Raw genomic sequence first — 22,995 nt, forward strand, 5'->3', positions numbered from 1 at the left:
AAATGAGAAAAATTTACTTTTTATATTTTAAAGTTGAATAACTTCGAAACGCGGGGGTAAATCAAAAAAATTAATAAGTGAAAACGATCATTTGTTTTTGAAAAACGAAAGAAAATGTGCGACAAATTCAGAACCAATTCTTTCGTTTTTCAAGTTATACATTATGTATGTAGCGAACCGTTCGCACATACGAAAAGGTTTGTTCGTTTTCGCGATACAGAATATCACCAAGATCAGAAAAAACGCAGCGTGACATGAAAAATAGAAAAGTGTAAAAGGAAACTACGAAAGGAACTGAAAACTTTTTCGAACGTGCGTTATAGTTCAAAAAGAGTGCTATGGTTTGCTAATAGAAAAAGATTTTATTTCATATCTGACCTGTGGAACATAAGCTATGTGAACTTGAAGAACTTATTGAAAGATCGATGAAAAGATGGTTGACTTGAGAGTCAAAAATATTTTTCCCCTTTCATTCAGAAAAAAATTCTGAACAATTTATATACAAACTGCAGTACGAGTATATATAAGTTCAAATTCAAATTTCAAAATCATCATCTTTTCAAGTCTTTTTTTTTCTTCAAAAACGATCCATATGTAAATTTCAATTTTATTACTGTTATTTGATTTCTATATGTAATTTAACACAACACAAAAGAGGGTTGTCTCCGCCGATGTCATATGGACTGGTGTGGAAAAGTTTAAAATCAGAGGGTTGCCAGTTTTAATGCGATTATGGACGTACCAATTCCTGACCTGTGCAGAGACACGTATGTTCAATTCAGTCAGCCGAAATTTCAACACGTAGTACCGTACTTGGTATACCCATTTTAAAGGGATTGAACCTCCTGCTGCCTGAAAAGATAATTTAATTTTGTTAGTCATTGTGAAGTTCGAGGCAAATTAGTGGTTTCATTTGTGTAATGAAAGTGTTCAAAGAAAAATGTTAAATAATCTAGAGACGAAAATATCTGTTGATATTAAGGCTTATTATGAGTGTGTTGAAGCCCGCAATTAAGGGTAAATACTGTTTTTGTTGATGCTTGCATATGGTTTACTTTTAGTCTATAATGTTGAATATTGTTTTGGAAGGAATGGACTTCAATATTTATCTAAAGGTGTTATTAACACATTGTTTGTATAACATTGACACCCACTTCATGGCAACCTTTCGTGAAGCACGCCAACGACACCCAGTCGTTTAGACTAAGTAAAGCATTTGACCTTATCAATTGAAACGAATCCCCCCAAAAAAAACTTTTGTGGCCCAGTTCTAAAAAAAATTCAATACCCTGAAAGTAGTATTGTTGATTTTCGGAACAACTTTCAGTTCTCGGTACGCTCCCCGATGTCTTTGCTCTCCTCAGCTTGAAATTATTTATTTAAGGACATTACTTATTGTTGGCTTTGGCTTCCTTCTTGCCTATAAGTCTAAGATGTGAAGCCAAGATGTTCAACTTATCGCGAACATTTATTTTGCTTAACTCGAACACTATGATTCCAAGGATATAGGATATAAATCTTCGCATCGGCATCAGATGGCACTGGCATCTCTCATGGATACTCAAACGATGTTGTTTTTCTTTGCAATATGTCTGAAGCTAAAAGGGATGGAGTGCGTTATCCTCTTGCCACTTTCTAGCAGGAAAACCACCAACGCTATATGGTGTTGGTCATGTTTCATACGCCACCAAGCTTGGTGGTGGTGTGTTTCTGTTTACGTTTACCCATTCTTAAATTCTGGAAAAGGAACGTTAAATTAAATTACGCAACCGTTGCTCTGTTCTAGATTCCCCGTCCCTAGTGAATAAATTGCGGCTTCAATTTTGTTTTGCAATTTGCTTCATTTTCCGTTGAATGCTGTCAATTTGTGTCAAATTGTAACCGAAGTAAAGTGACGTGCGTGTGTTCTTGTCATGGGGTCGTGTGTGAGTACACATTTTGACAATTTGTATCGTCGCCCTATGAAAAAAAAATGAGTAGGATTAAGGGTCAATCAAGTGTACCCCAATTGGAATTTGAGCAAAATGCTGAAGGCATCAAGCTATAACACAATTAAGCCCTGACGACGGGCATCGCCATTGTGGTGTTAAAAATATGAATTTTCATTTTCGCTACCAAAACTCAAGTTAAGGGTGGTTGATGGTTGGTGGACTAAGTGATAACCATATTTTAAATTAAAATTTCATCAGTTTTGAAAAATCTTTCTTTTTTCCCATCGTAAACCGTTTTCAACCGGGCAGGTTGGGGCGTAGCATTCAAAAAAAGGTGAAACTCTATTAAATTATCTTATCATAAAGAGGATGCTGGAGTTTACGTTTATTTATGCAACAACCACGGAAGATGAATGTCTACCGTGGGTGCTGTAAAAACTGAATCAAAAATACAAGTCCTCAAGGGTGGCAATTAATCATAGATATTTTTTTTTTCTATGGAAGATAATGTCAACAAAAATGGGTTCAGTTATATATTTGCATATAGCCATTAGTAATCTTAGATGTTTTACTTCATGCTTCATCCCATAGCTAGGGTTTAAGGTAAAGCTTTCCAAGAGTTTGTGTTTTCTTTCTTTATTATCTTCTTGGCATGCATAAATCATGGGAAATTTTATTCTAGTAGGACTCGGAGTTGAGAGATGGGATGTTTTTTTTTTTGTATTCGAGAAAAAAAAATGGAAATTTGATATTATGATTTCATTTGAATAAGAATTTTAATTCAAATTTCGAAAAAGAGATTCATGATTGGAAAAAAATCAAAAATTCTTTTTTGACAAGTTGAGGGTATTCCAAAATTATAAGCTTGCAGGAAAAAGGTGAGTTTCTTAAGAAAAACTTTTCATAGATTTCCTATTGTAAATTTTAAGCCGTTTTTCAAAAATATTTATCAAACAAAAAATTGTACCTATATGAAAAAAATTTACAAAGTAAGTAGGTAATCAAATGAGAAGTTAATTTAGCGAGAAAATGATTTAACAAAATTCTGCAAAAAATTAAAAAAAGGGTTTGATGTTAAAAAGCGCTCGCTTTTAATTCTTTTGATATTCAATTTTCGTTTGATAAATCAATATAACCTTTTTTAAAATATAAAGAAAAAAAGTTTTTAATGATAATATTTTTGAAAAAAGTTTAAAATTTTTTAATTTATCAAATAAAAATGAATTATTTAATAATTCGTATAGAATTATTGGAATTTCAGTATGTGCTGCCACGGAGATCCCAAAGAAGCATGTAAAACCAAGGGTTCTACAACCACAATCTGGCTGACTAAGTATATTTTTTGTGACGTTTTCTTTCAGTCCCATCCAGTGCATCATATACACTCCGCTTCAACTGAATAAGCACACAAATTTTCAAAGGTATTTGTCCATTTTTTCCTAAGATTGAGCTTTCATGTAACATTTGATGATGTTTACAGTTAGCTTGCGATGTTGAGAAACCAAATCAGAAAGAATAATTCTCAAAGTACCGCTATTTTTTTTCGTGTTCTCTTAAAAAGCGTCCCATATGGAAAAATGCAGTTTTTTTTTGCGTCAACTGAATTGATACACGGTCTTTCAAAGTCAATATCTTCGTTGTTTTTGAGAGTTTTGAGGTGTTTGGCATACCAAATCAAAGGTTGAAATGTTCTCAGTGAGATTTTGTCATTTAATTAAAATTTAAAAAAAAGTTGTAGATTAAAAGCTTTGAATACTGTCGACAGAGCTAAAATTAATTTGTTAGCGGAACAAGTACTGACCGGGTCTGCTATAGCTACCAAAATTGATCGGAGTTTTAGTGTGTTGCCTATTCGTACCTCAAAAATAAAAGTTCGTACAGGAAAAATATGAATTAAGGTAAAAAACGGCAAAAATAGCAGTTAATCGATGAGAAATTTTGAGATCTGCCTCCAAATCATTTGACTCTGGGGCGAAAATCAAACAAAAAGCTGGTGTTTCTGCAAGTGTTTCAACACTCCGCAGAGTAATTAACAGCACGGATCATTTTAACCCATTAAAAGTCCAAAAGAAACCAACTTTAAACAAGCAACAAAAAGGTATTCGTTAAGAATTTTCTAGACTCCATATGAGCTGGAAAAATGAGTGACGCAAAGTGGTTTTTTTCATTTGAAAATGGTCAATTTTGATGGCCCCGATGACTTCAATTATGAATCCATCAAATTTGAACTTTTTCAAATAAAAAAAACCACTTTGCGTCACTCATTTTTCCAGCTCATATGGAGTCTAGAAAATTCTTAACGAATACCTTTTTGTTGCTTGTTTAAAGTTGGTTTCTTTTGGACTTTTAATGGGTTAAAATGATCCGTGCTGTTAATTACTCTGCGGAGTGTTGAAACACTTGCAGAAACACCAGCTTTTTGTTTGATTTTCGCCAAAGAGTCAAATGATTTGGAGGCAGATCTCAAAATTTCTCATCGATTAACTGCTATTTTTGCCGTTTTTTACCTTAATTCATATTTTTCCTGTACGAACTTTTATTTTTGAGGTACGAATAGGCAACACACTAAAACTCCGATCAATTTTGGTGGCTATAGCAGACCCGGTCAGTACTTGTTCCGTTAACAAATTAATTTTAGCTCTGTCGACAGTATTCAAAGCTTTTAATCTACTACTTTTTTTAAATTTTAATTAAATGACAAAATCTCACTGAGAACATTTCAACCTTTGATTTGGTATGCCAAACACCTCAAAACTCTCATAAACAACGAAGATATTGACTTTGTAAGACCGTGTATCTATTCAGTTGACGCAAAAAAAACTGCATTTTTCCATATGGGACGCTTTTTAAGAGAACACGAAAAAAAATAGCGGTACTTTGAGAATTATTCTTTCTGATTTGGTTTCTCAACATCGCAAGCTAACTGTAAACATCATCAAATGTTACATGAAAGCTCAATCTGAGGAAAAAATGGACAAAATACCTTTGAAAATTTGTGTGCTTATTCAGTTGAAGCAGAGTGTATGTAAATGTAATTTGGACAAATTAAGTACAATAAAGTATTTTATTTATCCGTGAAAAATGCATTTACAAAGAGAAGGTACCTGTGCCTCCAAGTGCCTTAAAAGCTATTTAAAAAGACAGAAAACCTGCGAAGATTTGCAAATATCTTAAAAACTTTGTATTCGTTGATGTATATCCTAAAAACTTGACCCAATAGGTAGATTCATAATCAGGAAACTCACATTATGAAGAACCAGACAAAAAAAAAGACTCTAAAAACAATATACAAATTGATTTTATTGATAAGTGTAATTAATTTAATTCAAAAATTGAAAAATGTTAGACAAATCTAATCATTGGTAAATCTAAATTGTTTTTTTTTTTTAATAATAAAAAAAAAAATAACCCAGAATCGAAACCAGAGCTATTCAAGTTCAAAATAAATTACACTTTCAAAAGAAGAAGAATGATATATAGCTAACCCTACTCTTATTTTCGTACCAAAACCAGTCAATTATTCTATCGATTATTGCAGGCAATCACACAAAACGAGAATTTATGTCTCGCACCTCGGCAATAAATCCTCTTAAGCGGCTCACCCCCACTCTTATTTTCCGGATTTACACATGTTCAAAAACACAATTTTTACCATATTTTCATGCTCCTCTACGTATGTGTATACGGTTTTCTCACCCTGGTTTGTTAAAAAAAAAGAATAAAAGAAGGGTTGAAGGGGTTCAAACAACATCAACCAGTTGCGAAAAGCTAAGATGGAAAGCCACTTGTGTTAAAAAATTTATGTTAAAGGTATATCCCACGAGACGTAAATTTAGACCTCTGGTTTTTTTTTTTTTTTTTGATTTTTTTTTTATTTCTTTGAAGTGGAGGATACTTTTTTTTATTTCATTCGGCATATACCTACTGTGGTTTTTATTTTATTTTTTTTTTTAAGTTCAATTTAACGGTAATTCGCAACACATCGCGACGCGACGTGTCGCAAAATAGCATCAATATGTCATCTTTAAGATTTTTGATTTATCTTAATAAATTGTTCTTATCCGAAACAAAAAAAGACAGCTCACAATATCCTGTGTCATTTGTCATCTACTTTTTAAACGAATCCCTCAAGATGGAACTACACAGTTGTGGTGACCATCGTTCCTATATTTTAAACTCTTAAACTAAGAAAATAAGGGTTAGTAAGGGGTATAGCATTGGTATGAAAGTATTATGTAATGCCAGACCGCATCACCACACTTGGACTTCAATGGATCAATCAGAAATGGAACAATGGTAAGGCATTCTAACAGACCTTCGTTGGTGTGGCTCGTCTTTTGCTTCCCATAATAACAAAATGTGGATAATACGAACTACCCCAAACATTTATATGAGAAAAAATTAGCTAAAAAAAATGTTTTGGTCATAACTTTTATAAAGCTACCGGGGAGTGCAGACTTTTTAATTTAAAAAATGTTTTAGGTGGTGAAGGCTTGAATTTTAGCCCAGACCTCTGGAATCATAGCCCATCGCAATTACCACAACACCCAAGGCTGCACTTCTGCACTTACTACGAAACTATGTCTGCCCGAGCCTTAAAAGTGATTCCAATCATGAAGCTGTGTTCAGCATCAAACTTACGAACAGCAAACCAACCGGTTTCACTTCAGACAACCAAATTGTTGAAAAATGTCAAGGATAACACTGGTCTGCAAGGAAATCCTCGTGATTCCGAATCCATAGTCAGAATTGGCCTATCACGTCACGTTTTTTAGATATTCCCGTTAGAAAATCTCAAAAACCCATTTTTTTGCTGTTTTCGAAGCAATATTTTATCATAATGTAGTCTTTTTAACTAAATTTGTCTTTAAATATTCGTGTATCTCTCTCCCTAGAACAAAAGTATACTTTTCTAATGGATTTTAGTGCGCTGATTTTGAATCCGAACTCAGAAAATTTCGGTCAGCTCTGGTTTGTGAGATATAGTAATTTTTTTGAGATTTTCTAAGAAAAAACTGGATTTTGTGATACTTCAATGTGTATATCTCAAAATCCTGACGTGTTAGAATTTTGTAGACTTCGGATTCTAACTCAGCACATCAAAAACTATTAGAAAAATATACTTTTGTTCCTAGGAGAAACAAATCTGAAGCTTTACAAGGTAATTTATCGAATCAAAAATTAGATATTTCTAAATAGAAAAATAATACCTATATAAAATTACAAAACACGTAAAATTTTTGTTTAATCTATTTTATTATAGTTTTCTTTACATATTTGACTTTTTTAATATAATGGGCGTTGATATTTTACATTTTCCCTAATTAAGGTGTTCTTTTTTCAAAAAATTGAACACGACCGACTCAGTTGGTATTGCCATGTTCAAAGGAGAGATCCTGAGAACCCCGTCAAAAAAGCAATATCATATAACGTTCCAACACGAAATAAAAAGAAAGGTAGGCCTAAAAACTCCTGGTACAAGCAAATGCAAAACCACCAGCATTCCGTTGGCCTTAGAAATGGAACAATACAAAACCGGGAGGCTTGCCGCCGATTTCTGAGGTCAACCCGGCGAACCCCACAGGCGGATCACTAGTGTGAAGCAGTTACGTGGGATAGTTATGATCCCCTCGACATCGAGATCATAACAGCGCCGAGAAAAATGAAGAAGAAGAAGGTGTTCTTTTTTCATGTGGGATTTACTAAAACCTGCAATATTTCGATATTTTTGATGTTTTTGTCAATTAGTATCTTTAAATGTGTTTGAACTTTTCTTAATAAATACAAATTGGTGCCATTTGACAGATCATGTTATGAGAAATAAGTCCTCAAAATGATTATTACTTTTGTACAAGGTCTACCGAATATAAAAGGGTTATTTTCTACAAACTACTCATAATTTAAAAAATCATAAAAAAAAAAATAGTACGTGCTAGAATTTTTCTGAAACCAGATTTAGATTCGGGAAAGTCAAATCTTTTATATTTTCAAAAAATTATTTGAAGGAGAAATAAAAAGATAAATTTTGCAGACCAGTGTAATGTTCCAAGCTATCTAAGGTCAAGTCAATATTGATTTTCTAATTGTGTTGGAGACTATGAAGAAGAAGCTTTCACTTTTATTTTATCCCGAGAAGTCCGAAATTCATGCAGTCATTAAATTCAACATAAAAAAAATTATTTCGAACCTGCTTTGGGTGGCCATTTCCAGTCAAAAGACCTAAAGGTCAGGGTTTTCTACTATTTTCATTCATAAACCTATGCTAAAACGTAGTCTACCAGCTACTACCTTTATAGTATTATTTAAACTTGTTTAATCTTTTAAAAAATCAGCACTTAAGGCCGTGTGTGAATTGCGTTAAATAGTTAACACCGTGTAAAATTTTTGACACTATTGAGGTGAACAAAAAAATTTCAAAAAAAAAATTTATTGTTTAAAATTTTTGTTGCATTTTTTCTGCCATGATACTCCTTTTTAATAAAAAACAAAAGAAAAACAAAACAAATCCATCTGCAAAAAAAAATTAACTCAAATTTAACCAGGTCCCAGAGTCCAATAAATTTTTAACAGCTGAAAATTTTAACTCAAATTTAACCAGGTCCCAGAGTCCAATAAATTTTTAACAGCTGAAAATTTTTTATTCACCGTGTCAAAAATTTTACACGGTGTTAACTATTTAACGCAATTCACACACGGCCTTACTACTTCTAAAAATACAAATTCAGTTCTGAAAAGGTATAAAAATTAAATAATATGGAAAAATTGCCTAATAAAAAAGTCACATTTCTAAAGAAAAACATTTTTATTTCTGGTATTAATGGAATATTTTCAACTATGTTATACCATTTTGAAAAGAGAATTGAACACACCAACTTTTAAGTTAACTTGCCGATTAAGGCCAGACTCAGGAAAAAGGACAGAACATTATATTTTACTCAGAAATTCTATACAAAGTGTTAAAAAAAAAGCTTATAAACATATCCGTTAAGACTGTAAATGCTTATAAAAAAGAGGCTGATAGACTCAATGGTAACCCTAAGCACAAATGCATGCCATATTAAATCCACCCTCAAAAAAGATTGTATACTTTACATACACATAATCCGATGGTAAAATTATTATAAATGATTTTTGAATTGTTTGATCTGTTTTTCCAAAGGCACGTATCCTGTATCTTGCGACCATAAATATCCAACCATACACCAACTTTTTAGGGTTTATGACATCGCATATAAAATTTTAAATGTTTATTTTGACATAGAATAGGTTATAACGAACTTTAAAAATGGACTAACTTTGAAGCATTTCCCACGTAGCGGTATGTGTACTCACAACATGTCGATGCGAGGGGACCCATGAAAATTCATCATTTCGTAATTAGAAGTCATAAATTACAAATGGACCACATATTACAAAGGATTGTGTGGTGGATGGATGCGGTCACAAGTGTAAACTATTGCTTGACTATGGAGATGTGTGTTAAAGAAAGTACTGGCAATCGTAAATTAGTTTTATTGGGAAGGACATAAAGCATTCGAAGGAAGAGCCGGAGTGGCATCATATTTGGTTTTCTAATTGTTTTTTGTGGAGCTGTACCACATTACTTTGGGTTTTCAAATAGAGATGTTAGCGAAATACGTGTGTCCTTGTAATACGGACGGATATACGAAGAATTTATTAGATTTACTCATTAAAGGCAATAAATTACACATGGTCGTGATGAGATTCCGTATTAAATTAAATACAATTTGATATGCAAACATAACGTCAAGTCGTACGTCGGCGGTCGGTCGACTAGTTTAATTTTATTAAATATAGAAGTTCTATAAGCATTGAGCTTTTAAATCAAAATAATTTTGTCTTCTTTATTAGACTTATAAGAACCTAACAAATGTGATGGCCAGGGTAGCTAACATGAACTAATTCATTATAATTTATTTTAAACTTTCTTACGAAGAATTTATTTTAAGATTTCCACGAAGTGGCGATTTGGTATGCACTTGTATCTTCAAATCATTAAAGACATTTCTGATGAACAATCGTGACGAATATCTTAACCAACTTTGTGTGAAATGTCATTTATCAACAAGACTCTTGGCTGCGTTATCTTATTCAAACAAATAAGATAACAGAAGACTCCCTTAAGAACTCGAGTTCATTTCAAAATTTGCCAATTCTAACAGCCCTTATTTTGTTCCTCACCCCACACATTTATACTTCTTCTGTTATGGGAACCATGGATGGCATATGGTTTCTTCAGTTTAAAAAAATGCAAAAAGCCTTTTTTTTATTTTTCCAGTACATCTCCTTTCGATAAAGCGTAGTTAGGTATACACAATACACTCATCATTTGGATGGGGGTAACATATAAAGGCAACTTTAAATCCGATTTATTTTTAAAGTGCCTCAGGGATCGATTATTACCTCTCAAATTCGAATGAAACGTGCGCGAATTTAAAATATATTTTATGTTCAATGCTTATTTGGTGCCATGTCGAACAATCCCATTCAAGAATGTCTTTTCTGTATATGATCGAAGTTTGCACATTTTTTTTTTTTTTTGTTTTTTTTTTTTTTCTTCAGATATCACAAAACAGGATGGAAGTCAATATTTCGAAATTATTGTCACCATTTACAGTATATCTGATATATGAAGGAGGAAATTGCGTTTGATATGGCCCACACTCTGTTCAATGGAACAATACACTTCATAAGGGTTATGGGGTGCAATTGAAGGGGAAGGAATGGTAATAAACGTAGACAAAAAAAAATAAGTTCAATTTAATAAGGTATTTGCAATAATTTATCAGCTTTTTTTCATTCTTCTCATTTGGATGGGTTCAGTTGGAACATTTATTTCTGCATTATAAAAGAGATTAGTAAAAGTCAAGTCGAAATGAGGATTTTAACTTCCAAAGATTCTTAAAATTCCGATTCTCTTGAGTTTTTTTTTTCTTAATGTTTAGAAAACGAAAATAATGGAATTTATTGAATATTCATTTTTTAAAAATTGTAATAAGCCTCAACTATGGATGTTTTCTTTTTTTTCTATCAAAAGCGTTTTTTTTTTTAAGGAAACCATTTCTTGCTGCTTTTTTATCATGCAAAGCTTATAAGACTGTATAAAAAACTCCAAATATGTAATAAAAATCATAAATTATTATTATTAACTATTTTCTATTTTAAGATAAATATTTTATACTAAAGATATTTTGCTATCGAAAATGTTGTCGTTCGATTTAGTGATGAATATTTTGCTGTGGAAAAACAAAAGTTTAAAAGTTCAAAAGTTTTTTTTTTGCAAAAATTTGAAGTAGCCTAGACTCAGATAAAATGCTAAGCACTCGATTTTGTAACTTGAATTTTTTGTATTCAAGATTCCGCCAAAATAAATGGTAGCTTTGTAAAACAATTTGTTCCGCAAAAATTAATTTTGTAGCTCCTCTCAGTCATTTTCTATTTAAATTTGAAGTTTAAAAAGTTCACTTTCAGTTCGCTGTACCAATGCACAAAAGTTGAAAAAATTCCTTTTTTGATTTTTTTTTTGCCAGTTATGTAGCTTTTGAAGAAAAAAAATTGATGCAAACTTGGAGCTCCAACACTTTTAAAAATATTCAAGGCATTGCTAAAAAAAGTTAGCTTTCAAAATACAAAAAAAAATCGAAATTCAAAATTATTTTTTTTGCAAAAATTTCATTTGAAATGCTTAAATGAACACTAAACACAAAAACCTTTCTTATTTCACCGATTCCAGGAAAACTTAGTAGGTACGGCATTGTGTTCAGCGAACTCAAATTATCTTAAGTAGATATGCGAGCCCTCTGTCGGGAAAAAAGTGTTTCCATTACTCTTATGCTTGTTTATTTATTTATTTACATATTTATGCATGCGTCTACCATACATATTTATTTTTTAAAAATCATTTTTTTAAATCTGGTGTAATTGGAAATTCAACTTTTATGGTATACATTGAATATGGCAATTAGTAAAGGGAAAAACACAATTTAAATTAGCAATTCAATATCGCAGAACATCATTGGGTTGAAGGTTGAAAACATAATAACTTTTAAAGGGTTTCTATAAAATACGCTACAATAAGCAACCAAACGAACTAAATCCCATTTGAAACTTAAAAACGTGCAACTAGGTATCCTTTTCACGAACATCTTATACATGTAATGAACAATTAAAAATACAATATAAATTTACCTCTTCGGTTCGTTAACGGTCATTTCATTGCCTTCACTAAGTTAAATGACAAAACAACATGGCACCAATGGGAGTCGTTTTCCGCGAAACAAATTTCTCCTAATTTTCCAATTTAAAACCTACAATGTGACATAAAAAAAAAACTCAACCCTTTCTACAAGATTGTCCACCCAATTCCACCACCTATAACCCCTTCCCATTACCATTCATCTCTGCCATTTTTACGTCTTTTCTATGCAAATTCTTTTTCTTGATGTTGCATTAGCATACGCTTTTCTAGACAAAGAAAAAATAATAAAAAAAAGCCCTCAAACCTGCGACCATACGGTTCAACATTTTGTATAGTCAAAGATGACGGGGTTTAGGGTGGTGGTAAATTTTTCCGCGTTTTAATTTTATTTTTTGTTAAACGTTCTCGAATTTCCGTTTTAGAACACTTTTAATTATGTACAAAAAGAAAATTACATGATTTTTTTCTAAAAATGCGTGAAATAGAAATAAAAAAATAAAAAAGCCACCCCTTGGTAAGATACAAAAAAATACAAGAAAAAAACATGAAAACAAATTAAAGAATCCTTCAAAATCGAAATTAACATTGTGGCGCGAACGTGTTTTTTTTTCTTTTTAGTTTTTAATTCTGCTTCTTTTTTCTTAAGTCAAATGCATAATTATACGAACAATAAAATTTTATACAATTTTGTTTAAATGAAATTCGAGAGTAGGAGTGATTTATCTAAAGAATGTGGTTGCAGGATTTTTAAATTTATGCTCCCTTACCGGTACCATTTCTTTTCGAAGTCGAATTGGATTTGAATTCATATTCATAATATTCGACTCGAAAGACAAACATTTACATAAGTTTTTTTTATTCAAACGTAATTTCAAACTTTTTTAACCTAATATAGTTAGAGTAATTTTTGAGCAAAATAGGCATTTCCATTTAGGTTATTATTGCAAGTATCGTTAATATTGGTTCTATAAAAAATAATTTTTTGGAAAAGTATGCAAAATTCAAAGTGGTGTTAATAAAAACTCCTTTGTGGGGAGGACTTAACTTAGAGGGTCACTAGGGCGGATGTGTAACTTTTTTTACACGAAGACGGCTAATGGAAATTGTTCTATTCCTGAACAATCGATCAGAATTGTTGGCCTTTGTTGATACCATACTGACATTTAAAAAGATTTAAGGAGCACCACTTTACTTTATTATTAATCTAAAGTTTGAATGTGTTTTTTTGAAACTACTTTTTGAAAAATTGCCCGACTAAGAAAAGGATATGCATACATTTTTTTTTTAGGAGATTTTTCAATTTCTATTACTTTGATCATGTGTATTTATGATATATTGATAAATAAGCTCAAAAATATAAAACATTCCACGCAATCATATTTTTTTTTAAATAATTCTCAAAAAACACCTTTTCCGTTTGATCACATTGGTGATGCCGTTTAATTAACCATGCAAAAATTTAAATATAACATGCAGTATAAGTTTGTAAACAAAATAAAATTCAGCTATAGAAAAGTAACAAAAAACTTGGGTTTTAATTTCTCATATTCTCGGCTATGATGCACTGGATTTTGATTTGTTATTTTTTACAAGAAGCTTCTAGGCCTTATATTATTTTTCAAAAAAATACTATATCACTCCTGAATTATATTCATCTAAACAACCAAAACCTAGTTTCGTTAAGATGCATTAAGTTTGAGTAGAAATACAACCTTCACTTCAATTACTTTTTAAAAACGCTGAAAGAATTTGGCATGAATCCTTAATCTTTCTTATTTTCGTTAAAAATTAATGTTAATTTCAAATTTTTTAGTCTATACCACTGTTTACCATAGGCGGATCCAGGATTTTTTTCTGGGGGGGGGGGGAGCACAAGGGACGGATTGGCAAAAAATCAGCAATAACAGTTAGAAATAAAATGTTTTCGATTAATTAATTGATTTTGTATAAAAATTTGCAATATTATAGACATATTTATGCCATTATTTAATGACCTGGTAGTTTTTAGTCAAATACTAAAGACTTCATTCTAATAAATATTAAAGTTGCTAAGAATAAAAAAAAACTGAAACATACTTTTTTCCCGGAAAACCAAGTTTTGTTTTTTTTTTATTTGCATTAAAGTTTTATTTGCGGGGTTTTCACCAAAATCACTTTGAAGTTAAAAAAAAAAAACATTTAGAAAATTCACTTTTGTTTAAATCGAAAAAATTCGTGTTTACCAGCAAATAGTCGTTTTTTTATTTGTGAGGTGGAGCTTTTCATGGGAAAGGAATGAAGCAAACAATAAAATTCGCATTTCACTCAAGTTCTTTCTGTTATTATTCATATATTTTAACAACTCTTATAATTTGATTTGCTTTAAGTACGAACCAGTTCTGGGGGGGCACCTGAAAATAAGATGATTCCCACCTTAAATCCCACCACCTTTAAGCAAAAGGATTCCCTCTTAAAATAATTAGACTCCACTTAAATTTAAGGTGAACATCATTTCATTTTAATGTGAATGTTCATCTTAAAAAACCGGGTATATTTTGAAATTTTTTTGCACTTTGGTTTCCGAAAACTAAACATGTTCATTACATTAGACCATTATTATAAACAATTTTACCAAAAAATCGATCTGATGTATAATGTTACTGTACCAAAAATAACGAATATTTATTTTAAAAAAATATATTATAAATTATTCCTTTTTTGGTTCTTTAACCCTACCGTTTTTTTCCAATAACAAAGAAAAAATCAGACTGTCTTTTGTCAAATACCAATCATTCTCCGGACTTGCAAAAATTTGAATAATCTTCGATTTAGCATAACACTGTAAGGAAAAAATAACTCCAACAATAAATTATATCCTTCCTTCCATCCAAGGATAAAAAACCTTATTTCGATTTTCGCATTTGAAAGTCAATTCTTAGAAAGGAATGTAAATTTAACAAAAAAAAAAGTAGTATTTTTCAAACGTATGTACGAGAGTATTATTTAGTATAACAGTCTATCATTTTGATCGCTCAGTCATGTGTCACCCTTCTGCAGGACAACAACGAAACATTACTCAAGGAGTCAAGTGCATTGAATCGTGCAAATGATACACTTCTTGATTATTATCCTTTTTTTTAGTCTCTTTGAAATGGTTCTTTTTTTCACATACGAGAAAAATACCAATGTTAAGTTTGATGAAAAGCCCAAGAAAACGAAATCTATACATAGGAGAAAAAAAAAGGTTAAGCGAATTTTCCATGCGATTTCGGTTCAATGCATAATAATGAAGGGATATCGGATATCCTGGGCTAACTTTGTCTTGTCATATCATTGATTGCTTGGATGTGTATAAACATTCTTGATGAATATTGGAATTCCTATCAATAAATGGTCAGATGGATCTTATGAATGCCGAAACACATAATAACTATTTCAGACTTGAGTGGATAAAAGTACCTCAATTAAACAATTTTAAATCCCATGAAATATACACCAACTCTTAAAACCTGTGTAATTATTTTGTACAGTGTTTCTAGATTTTTATGAATATTTCAATTTTAGTGAAAAAAAAGTTAAAGTTATCTATGATTCTCCAAAACATTAAAGAATTATTTTTATTCCTTTATCGCAATATTTTTTTCCATAATAAAGATGAATTCTTTTTTAAACTCAACATCAAACCGTCCCTGGTATTTAATTGACACAAGTGTTAGGCGGTATCTTGAATGGCGTATGACAACGATTATATCCCTTGGAATTATATATGTTCAAACCCCCAAAAAATATAATGACAGCTAAATTAAGTGTAATTATGATTTACAGCATTGAAGAATTTTTCATTAGTCAGATAGGAATTCCGTCATATAGACAGTGGGAGCCTTCACTGTTGAACTCCCATAAAAAGTGAAGATAGAGGATTGAATTTGCTGAATCAAGGTACAAATTGCCGCACTCACTCTTAACATATTTACAAGACAAGGGATGAAAGTGAGCAACCATCATGATGATGTATTCCCCTTTCGATTAATCGTCTACTTGTCGTTGTAGACGCCACCGTGCCATGTCGTCAGTGTCGATTGTTGTGTTGTTACTGGTTCCGGTGCAAGTGATGCATATTAATGAGTTTTCGATCAAATTTAGAAGCTATTATTATAAAATAACTTAATTATTGCAATTGAATGTTGGTCGTATGGTAATCCTTAGAATCCACTTTTCGATTTAATTGTTTTAGAAGTCTTAAACATAACATGGGTCTTATTTAATTTTCCCCCATCATCAAACGGATTAACCCTTTTGTTGTGATATGAATGCAAGTTGATTTAATTTGATAGAATTTGCCTAATCAATTTAACACACAAACAATAATCATTGTTGAATTAATTAATGAAGAAGTGATGAAGAATGTGATTCATGAGGAAGAAAAAAGTACTTACCTGTCTCTCCATTCTGAGCTTGGAAATTGGCATCACGCAGTGGCCGTATTTTATTGAATCATGTCGCATTTGTTTATACCTCCAATCTCCAACACAAAATAGTAATATTCTAGAATAAAAAAAAAACTATTTTATATTTGTGAATATTTTTTAATATTGGGTGATTTTTTGCAATCATGGTGACTTTGTTCCAGTCTTTTTATATTCAATAAAGTTTTATTCAAGCATTAATTTCATAAACTATAACAAAAAAGTTTGTATGTGAACTGATTTGTTAAATTAAATTATATGAACAATAACCAGGATTGACACGAATTCACCTTGATGGCACTTATTTTGAATTATTAAAGATTTGAGGACAATTTCAAAAGTGAATATAGTCCAGTAAACAAAGAAAGGAAGCCTAAGTTATAAAAAATCCCGAGAGTTGGTCTGAAAGCTTTGGGCAGGAGATGGTATTATGATTTTATTTTTCAAATATTTCATAAATTCTATAAAATTTAAGCTCATGAAATATCCTACTTTATAATTTTGTCCCTTAGTTTTGAAAAAAAAAAAAAATAAAAAATAGGATATTTCCGTCCGACCCCACACACCACAAACTTTTATCGTCTATTTATAAGTTTGAAAATGTATAAAAGTGCACTACAACGAAGAATCGAAAAAAGTCAGAATTGTTTCAAGTAAAATATTTATCAACAGTTTTGGAAGTGTAAACTTTTGACAGAGATATACTAAAATTCCAAAAAAATCTCGTTTGTGGTTTATTCACTTTGTAAAAAAAAAGCTCCATTCTTTAAGAAACATAATTCTATCCCCCATACAGTAGACTAATAGAATTTCTCCCATAAAAATTTATAATTTTTCAACATACCTACATATGTACTTCAATGTAAATAGCTGAGTTCCTTTGAGGGCATTTATCTACTGATTGGTACTTAAAGTACCTAGCTTTTAACTAATATTACTCTATTGAAAAAACAGTCCAGTAGATAAATGTTTCCAAAGGTACGCAACTAATATGGGTCACTGTGGCGTATGTGGAACTTTTTTTTCTACTTAAAAACTGAAACAGTAAAAAAAATATTCAGGGTGATTCAGGAGCAATGTGCCAAAAAACTAGAGCGTGTAGGTTGGGTCGAGACAAGAAAAAAATCGTATTAGAGGGGCGTCTATTCCCCCTCGTTTAGCGGGGAGGGGCAATTTAAGAAAAAATTGACTTAATTTGGAAAAAAAAATATTAAAAATCAATGGTTACATGCTATACTTTTTTGTAAAGCCAAAAACCTATTCTTTCACAAATAAAATAAATAAAGTCAATTTATAGTACAGTTTTCTGAAAATTAACCTTAAAAATCAAAATTTTGAAACAAAAAGAATTGGAAAAAAATTCAAACTAATTTCTCTCAAAATTTAATGAAATTAAGTACTGATTTAGTTTTTAAAATTCGATGCTCTTATTTGTTTTTAGAATCCCTGGGCGGCGGGCACCCCAGACGTAATAAGAAAAATTCTCAGGTAAGATTTTAGGTGTTATCAATGAGAAAAGTTGATCAATTCAAGGTTAATCCAATACTGTGTCACTTTGTTGTACAAAATAATATAGACGAAAGGTTAAAACAAAAAAATAAAGAGGTTTCTTAGAAAAAAGTAGTTTTGGATTTTTGGTAATTTCTCTAAAATGACAAGATATTTCTGGATCCGGTTTTATGTTTTTGTTTAAAAACAATGAGAGCATCGAATTTTAAAAACTAAAATAGAACTTAATTACATCAAATTTTGAAAAAAATTAGTTTGAAATTATTTATTTTAATTTTTTTTTTTTCAAAATTTTGATCTTGAAAATTAATTTTTCAAAATTTTATTGAAATCTAAAAAGGTATAGCACGTTATTGCAAGTGTAACTGTTGATTTTTAATAATTTTTTTTTCAAGTTAAGTCAATTTTTTTTTTAAATTGCCCCTCCCGGCTAAACGTGGAGGCATAGACCCCACCCTCCAATACGATTTTTTTCTTGTCTCAACCCAACCTACACGCTCTAGCTTTTTGGCACATTCCTCCTGAATCAGCCTGTGTATAGTCCAGGCAAATTATAAGTACATGAAACCGCATTTTTACACCCTATACCGGTTCTATGATAAATTGAAATGATTAATTTATAACCATTAAATTTTAATTGAGTAAAGTTTTTTTATCCAACATGTCACAGAAGGACAGTAGACAACAAAGGAGTTTTCAGAAGTAATTTGTGGGACCAAAAAAATCATCAATTTTTTTTAATTAAAATTGGAACAAACATTGCTTTTTTAAAGGTCGTTAATTGCATCCAAATTGACATAAGCGTAGTTATGACTTGTTAAATTATTGTATTGTCGTTTTTATAGCGTAATACATACATACATGCATTATTTATTTCATTTATCGAAATAAAACTCGGAGAAAAGAGAACAAAAACAATCTACATATCGTCGGCCTTATAAGGAAACCTCGTAACTCCTTTTTTCGAAAATTACTTTTAAATGCCATTTTTTTGAAAATATGCCAGCGGAGGTACCCAAAAATTTTGAAGTCATTCCGGAAAATTCAAAATAGACTTAAATTCAAATTTTGCACAGCATGTTACTCCCCAACTGATCTGTAGTCTCTCTACTCTTTCGTTTCTCCTGTAAAATTTTGAGTTTGGGAGTTACGAGGTTTTCTTATGAGGCCGACGATGTGTGTTTATTAAACCGACAACAAACTGGAAGGAAAGAATTCAAAATCATAAGTTTTAGTTTCAACTTATTTAATATTTTCACCAACACGAAATTAGCTGTATTGGAATAGCTGCCGATAGAAATAGAATCTAAATCGAGCTGCTGATAGAGTTTTGACAAAGTAACTATTAGTTTCTTTTTTCCTATATCTTGGTGAGTGCACATAAAGTTTTGGTCAATGTTGATATTTGAGAAATCCTACTGCGTATAGCTTTGCCAAAAAAAAAAACACTGCTGTAGCCTGTTTCAGAGATTACTACATCAACTGTATCAGCTACATTTACTACATGAGCAACCTCAAAAGCCAATAGTTGAGTCCGATTGAACGTCGGGAAATAAATGTTATGGTTTGAATAGTTCAAATGTTCAAAAAAGTGCTTCGGGAAGTCCAACAGGCCGCCGCAATTAAAGTTAAAAGTCATTGATGTAGCTGATGTAAACAATGTAGTAAGCTGTGAAATTAATCCCCTGATCTCTAATGGCGTTTTCGATTGGCTGTCCGGAAGCGTCCGGAATCATTCAGAAGCCTTCTGAAAGTGTTTTATTCCCACAAAACTGACAGACAGAACGCTTCTCAGAAGAGAAATTCTCTCCTCGATTTAAAATCAGAAGCACTAATACATGAACACTAATGTCGTTTTCGATTGGTTTCACTCAAGGATTCACTCATTCTGAAATCGAATGGAACAGGTCAAATCGCTTCCACTCAATTCTGTTTTTTGTTTGGTGTTTGTGTGCTTTTCTTTTAAATTTCATATGTCAAATATTTATATTAATTTATTTTTCTTTCAAATGAAATGTTTTAAATTTTTTAAAAATTGGTAATGTTGAAGAAATTAATAGGGAAGTTGGTTTTCAAAATATTTTAGGCAAGTTTGAAAATGAATTCAAAAATTTATTTCGGAAAAAAATTAATTTATTTCAAAAAATAAAAAAAATATTGATTGAGTGATTAATTTGACTTTTAAATATTCGTGTATTAGTGCTTCTCGAGTGAATTCCGATTTTAAATCGAGAAGAGAATTTCTCTTCTGAGAAGCGTCCTACCTGTCATATTCGTGAGAATAAAACGCTTTCAGAAGGCTTCTGAATGATTCGGGACGCTTCCGGAGAGCCAATCGAAAACGACATAAAATGTCAACAAAAATTACTCAATCATTCTTTTTTTGTTGTCATTCAAAAATTTAAATTAAATTAAAATTAATAATAAGATTGAAATGGGTACCTTAATGCAGTGGAATGATTTTTTTATCATTTTCTTCTCCTGTCGTCTTCAGATTTATAATTTGTATAATTTTTTCTTTAGAAAAAAAAAAAACAATATCAATATTTGACATTTCAAATTTCACAAACACAAAAAAAAAAAGAATTGAGTGGAAGCGACTTGACCTGTTCCATTCGATTTCAGAATGAGTGAATTCTTGAGTGAAACCAATCGAAAACGACATAAATTTTCAGATGAGAATTTCTATCAAAAAAATTGTAACTAACAGGCACTAAATGCATACATACAACATGCAACATGTGTAGGTACAATCATTGTAGTTCTAGAATTTGCTGTTTCTCAGATTTCATTGGAAATGTGGTATAGTTATTCTGTTGTTGGCACACATTGGACACGTTTATATTATCATACCAATATTGTCCTTTAACGCCATTATTTGCAACATGCACCTTATGCCAACCGCCCGTTTGAAGATACATCTGATTTTCGTAACTACTAATAGTTGTCATCTTTCAGCATAAAGAGCCTAGAAACTAGTTCAAAGAATTTTTTTCTTATACTTCTCTACAATCTTCAAGACATACATCTCCTAGAGAAGATCATCAAATATGTATTTTGAATCCTTATATAAAACAATAAACATAGATTATATAAAAACCTACCCAGCTGTTATTTTAACAACATTAACAATTTTTTGGTTTAATTTTCTTTAATTACTTTTAGTGAAATAGATTTAACATGTTTTTTTTTTTCTTTCTTAAATGTCTAACCTTTAGCGATGCCCAACAATTGTTTAACTTCGTCTTTGTATTTTTGAATATTGTACTCGTTTTCTCCTTCATTAATAAGATTCTCTACACTCTTTGCGAATCCTTCACTGGCTGTTGTTGTTTTTGCATCCTTAGCTTTACCCCAGTTAAGAATTGCTTCTGCAGAAACCTTCGATTTGTTTCTATTAAAATAGTAAGTTTCCATATCTGCTTCCGACTTTGTTGCTTCCCATGGTTCTGTGATAAAAGACTCATGGTAACATGCAGTCAGCAGATACATTGCATGATCGTAGTTTTGTTTCTTCAACGGACATCTATCAGTCATAATTGTTATGACTTCAGTTTCTGGATCATATCTATCGCCAATCAGACGTAAGAATTTATCCCTAGCATGCTGATCGAATTTCAAGCAGGAAAGTTTCAATTTCAATGTAACTCGTCGAGCTTCAATGTTACGAATAGTTGGCAATCCATGAACAAAGTCACCATAGATTACTTCAACTGGGAAATGAACCTTGCATTTCTCTTCATTCTCTAAGCCTTTTGGCCATGGAGTACAGAACTTCTTTAGAGCTTCACACTGCTGTCTAATTGCGCGTGGTGTTAGATGTAGAAAATTAGGAATTTTCATTAATTCAGCATTGCCGAACTTTGAAGGTGCTGGAGCACCTTTTTCTGTGAAACCTTGTCTAATTGGCAATGGCACTGTTGCAGGATGAAATGTCCTTGGACCTGGCCACACAGCTGTCCAATCTTGGTCCGTTGCCATTTTATGAGTTCTGGGTGGTGGAATCGGGTCTTTTTTAAATGGTTTTCTTCTAGGTGCAACATTTCGAACAGCACGTAGATTCAACACTCGGAATTCTGGAGAATGAGGAGTATAAAAGTTTATTTTTTGTGTTGATAAAAAAAAGAGGTTACCTTCTTCGGGATCGTTAGCTGAAGTTTCTGTGGTTTGGGATGACAACAATCTTATTTGATTCAAGGAGTATTTTGATCCTGAATTGCGTAGATTGTGTTCGATTAGACGAGTTAGGGACGACATTTTAGCTAAGGTTTATTTAAATATTTTTATTTTTCTTAAAATTAATTGTTCATTTCTTTTTCCTGGATTGCCGAGAAGAAATCACGCAAGACCTGTCAAAGATGAAATTTTGACATTTGAGACTTCAAAAAAAAATGTAGTAGAATAAATGAACTTGGGCCGCGTGTGCATTTGATGTTGCTATAATTTTGTTTAGAGCCACGGCTACACAAGATTTTTCAAATCCAAAAGTGAATTAACATTTTCATCTACAAATAGGAACTAAATTAGTCGCAGCTGCACCTTTAAGAGGCAGTTGAATAAGGACCAGTTGTACAAATATTTAATCCATGGTTCAACAAACTTTTATCTTGAGAAATCGGAGGTAAAACTGAGGTTTTACACTGGTTCAAGGTTCATAATAGCCCTGTACCATTAGAGGTGGTAGTCTACTAATAGTAGCCCTGTTCCATTGGAGGTGGTAGTTTACTACTAGTAGATGTTTTGGTTAATCTAGTACTATCATCTACTCATGCTCTCCTTCCCGAGTAGATACGATTTGTATTGAATTCGTTGAAAGTGCGTTCCATTGAAAATTACTAGTAAACTACTAGTAGTACTTTGTCACCTCCCAAAGGAACAGGGCTAGTGTTAA

The 22,995-nt window shown here is 31.6% G+C and overlaps 1 protein-coding gene across 1 annotated transcript; it reads right to left on the reverse strand.

The window, feature by feature from the left end:
- Positions 1–534: 534 nt before the first annotated feature.
- Positions 535–22,477, reverse strand: LOC129912342 (28S ribosomal protein S35, mitochondrial). Its single transcript, XM_055990558.1, has 4 exons — positions 22,238–22,477; positions 21,317–22,180; positions 16,566–16,674; positions 535–852 (listed from the first exon to the last, which is right to left on the reverse strand). Exons 1-3 carry the CDS (start codon positions 22,359–22,361, stop codon positions 16,616–16,618), a joined length of 1,047 nt encoding a protein of 348 aa, XP_055846533.1. The 5' UTR covers positions 22,362–22,477; the 3' UTR covers positions 535–852; positions 16,566–16,615.
- Between the last annotated feature and the right edge of the window lie 518 nt (positions 22,478–22,995).

This window comes from Episyrphus balteatus, chromosome 2 (assembly GCF_945859705.1).
Source record: "Episyrphus balteatus chromosome 2, idEpiBalt1.1, whole genome shotgun sequence".
NCBI lineage: Eukaryota > Metazoa > Arthropoda > Insecta > Diptera > Syrphidae > Episyrphus > Episyrphus balteatus.

What these genes read in the sequence shown, in the direction of transcription:
- LOC129912342 (XM_055990558.1), bottom strand. Translation starts at nt 22,361, where the DNA reads ATGTCGTCCCTAACTCGTCTAATCGAACACAATCTACGCAATTCAGGA. An exon ending in AGCTAACGATCCCGAAGAAG is followed by an intron (nt 22,181 to 22,237) that starts GTAACCTCTTTT and finishes CTCATTCTCCAG; the next exon opens with AATTCCGAGTGTTGAATCTA. An exon ending in ATTGTTGGGCATCGCTAAAG is followed by an intron (nt 16,675 to 21,316) that starts GTTAGACATTTA and finishes TTTTTATTCTAG; the next exon opens with AATATTACTATTTTGTGTTG.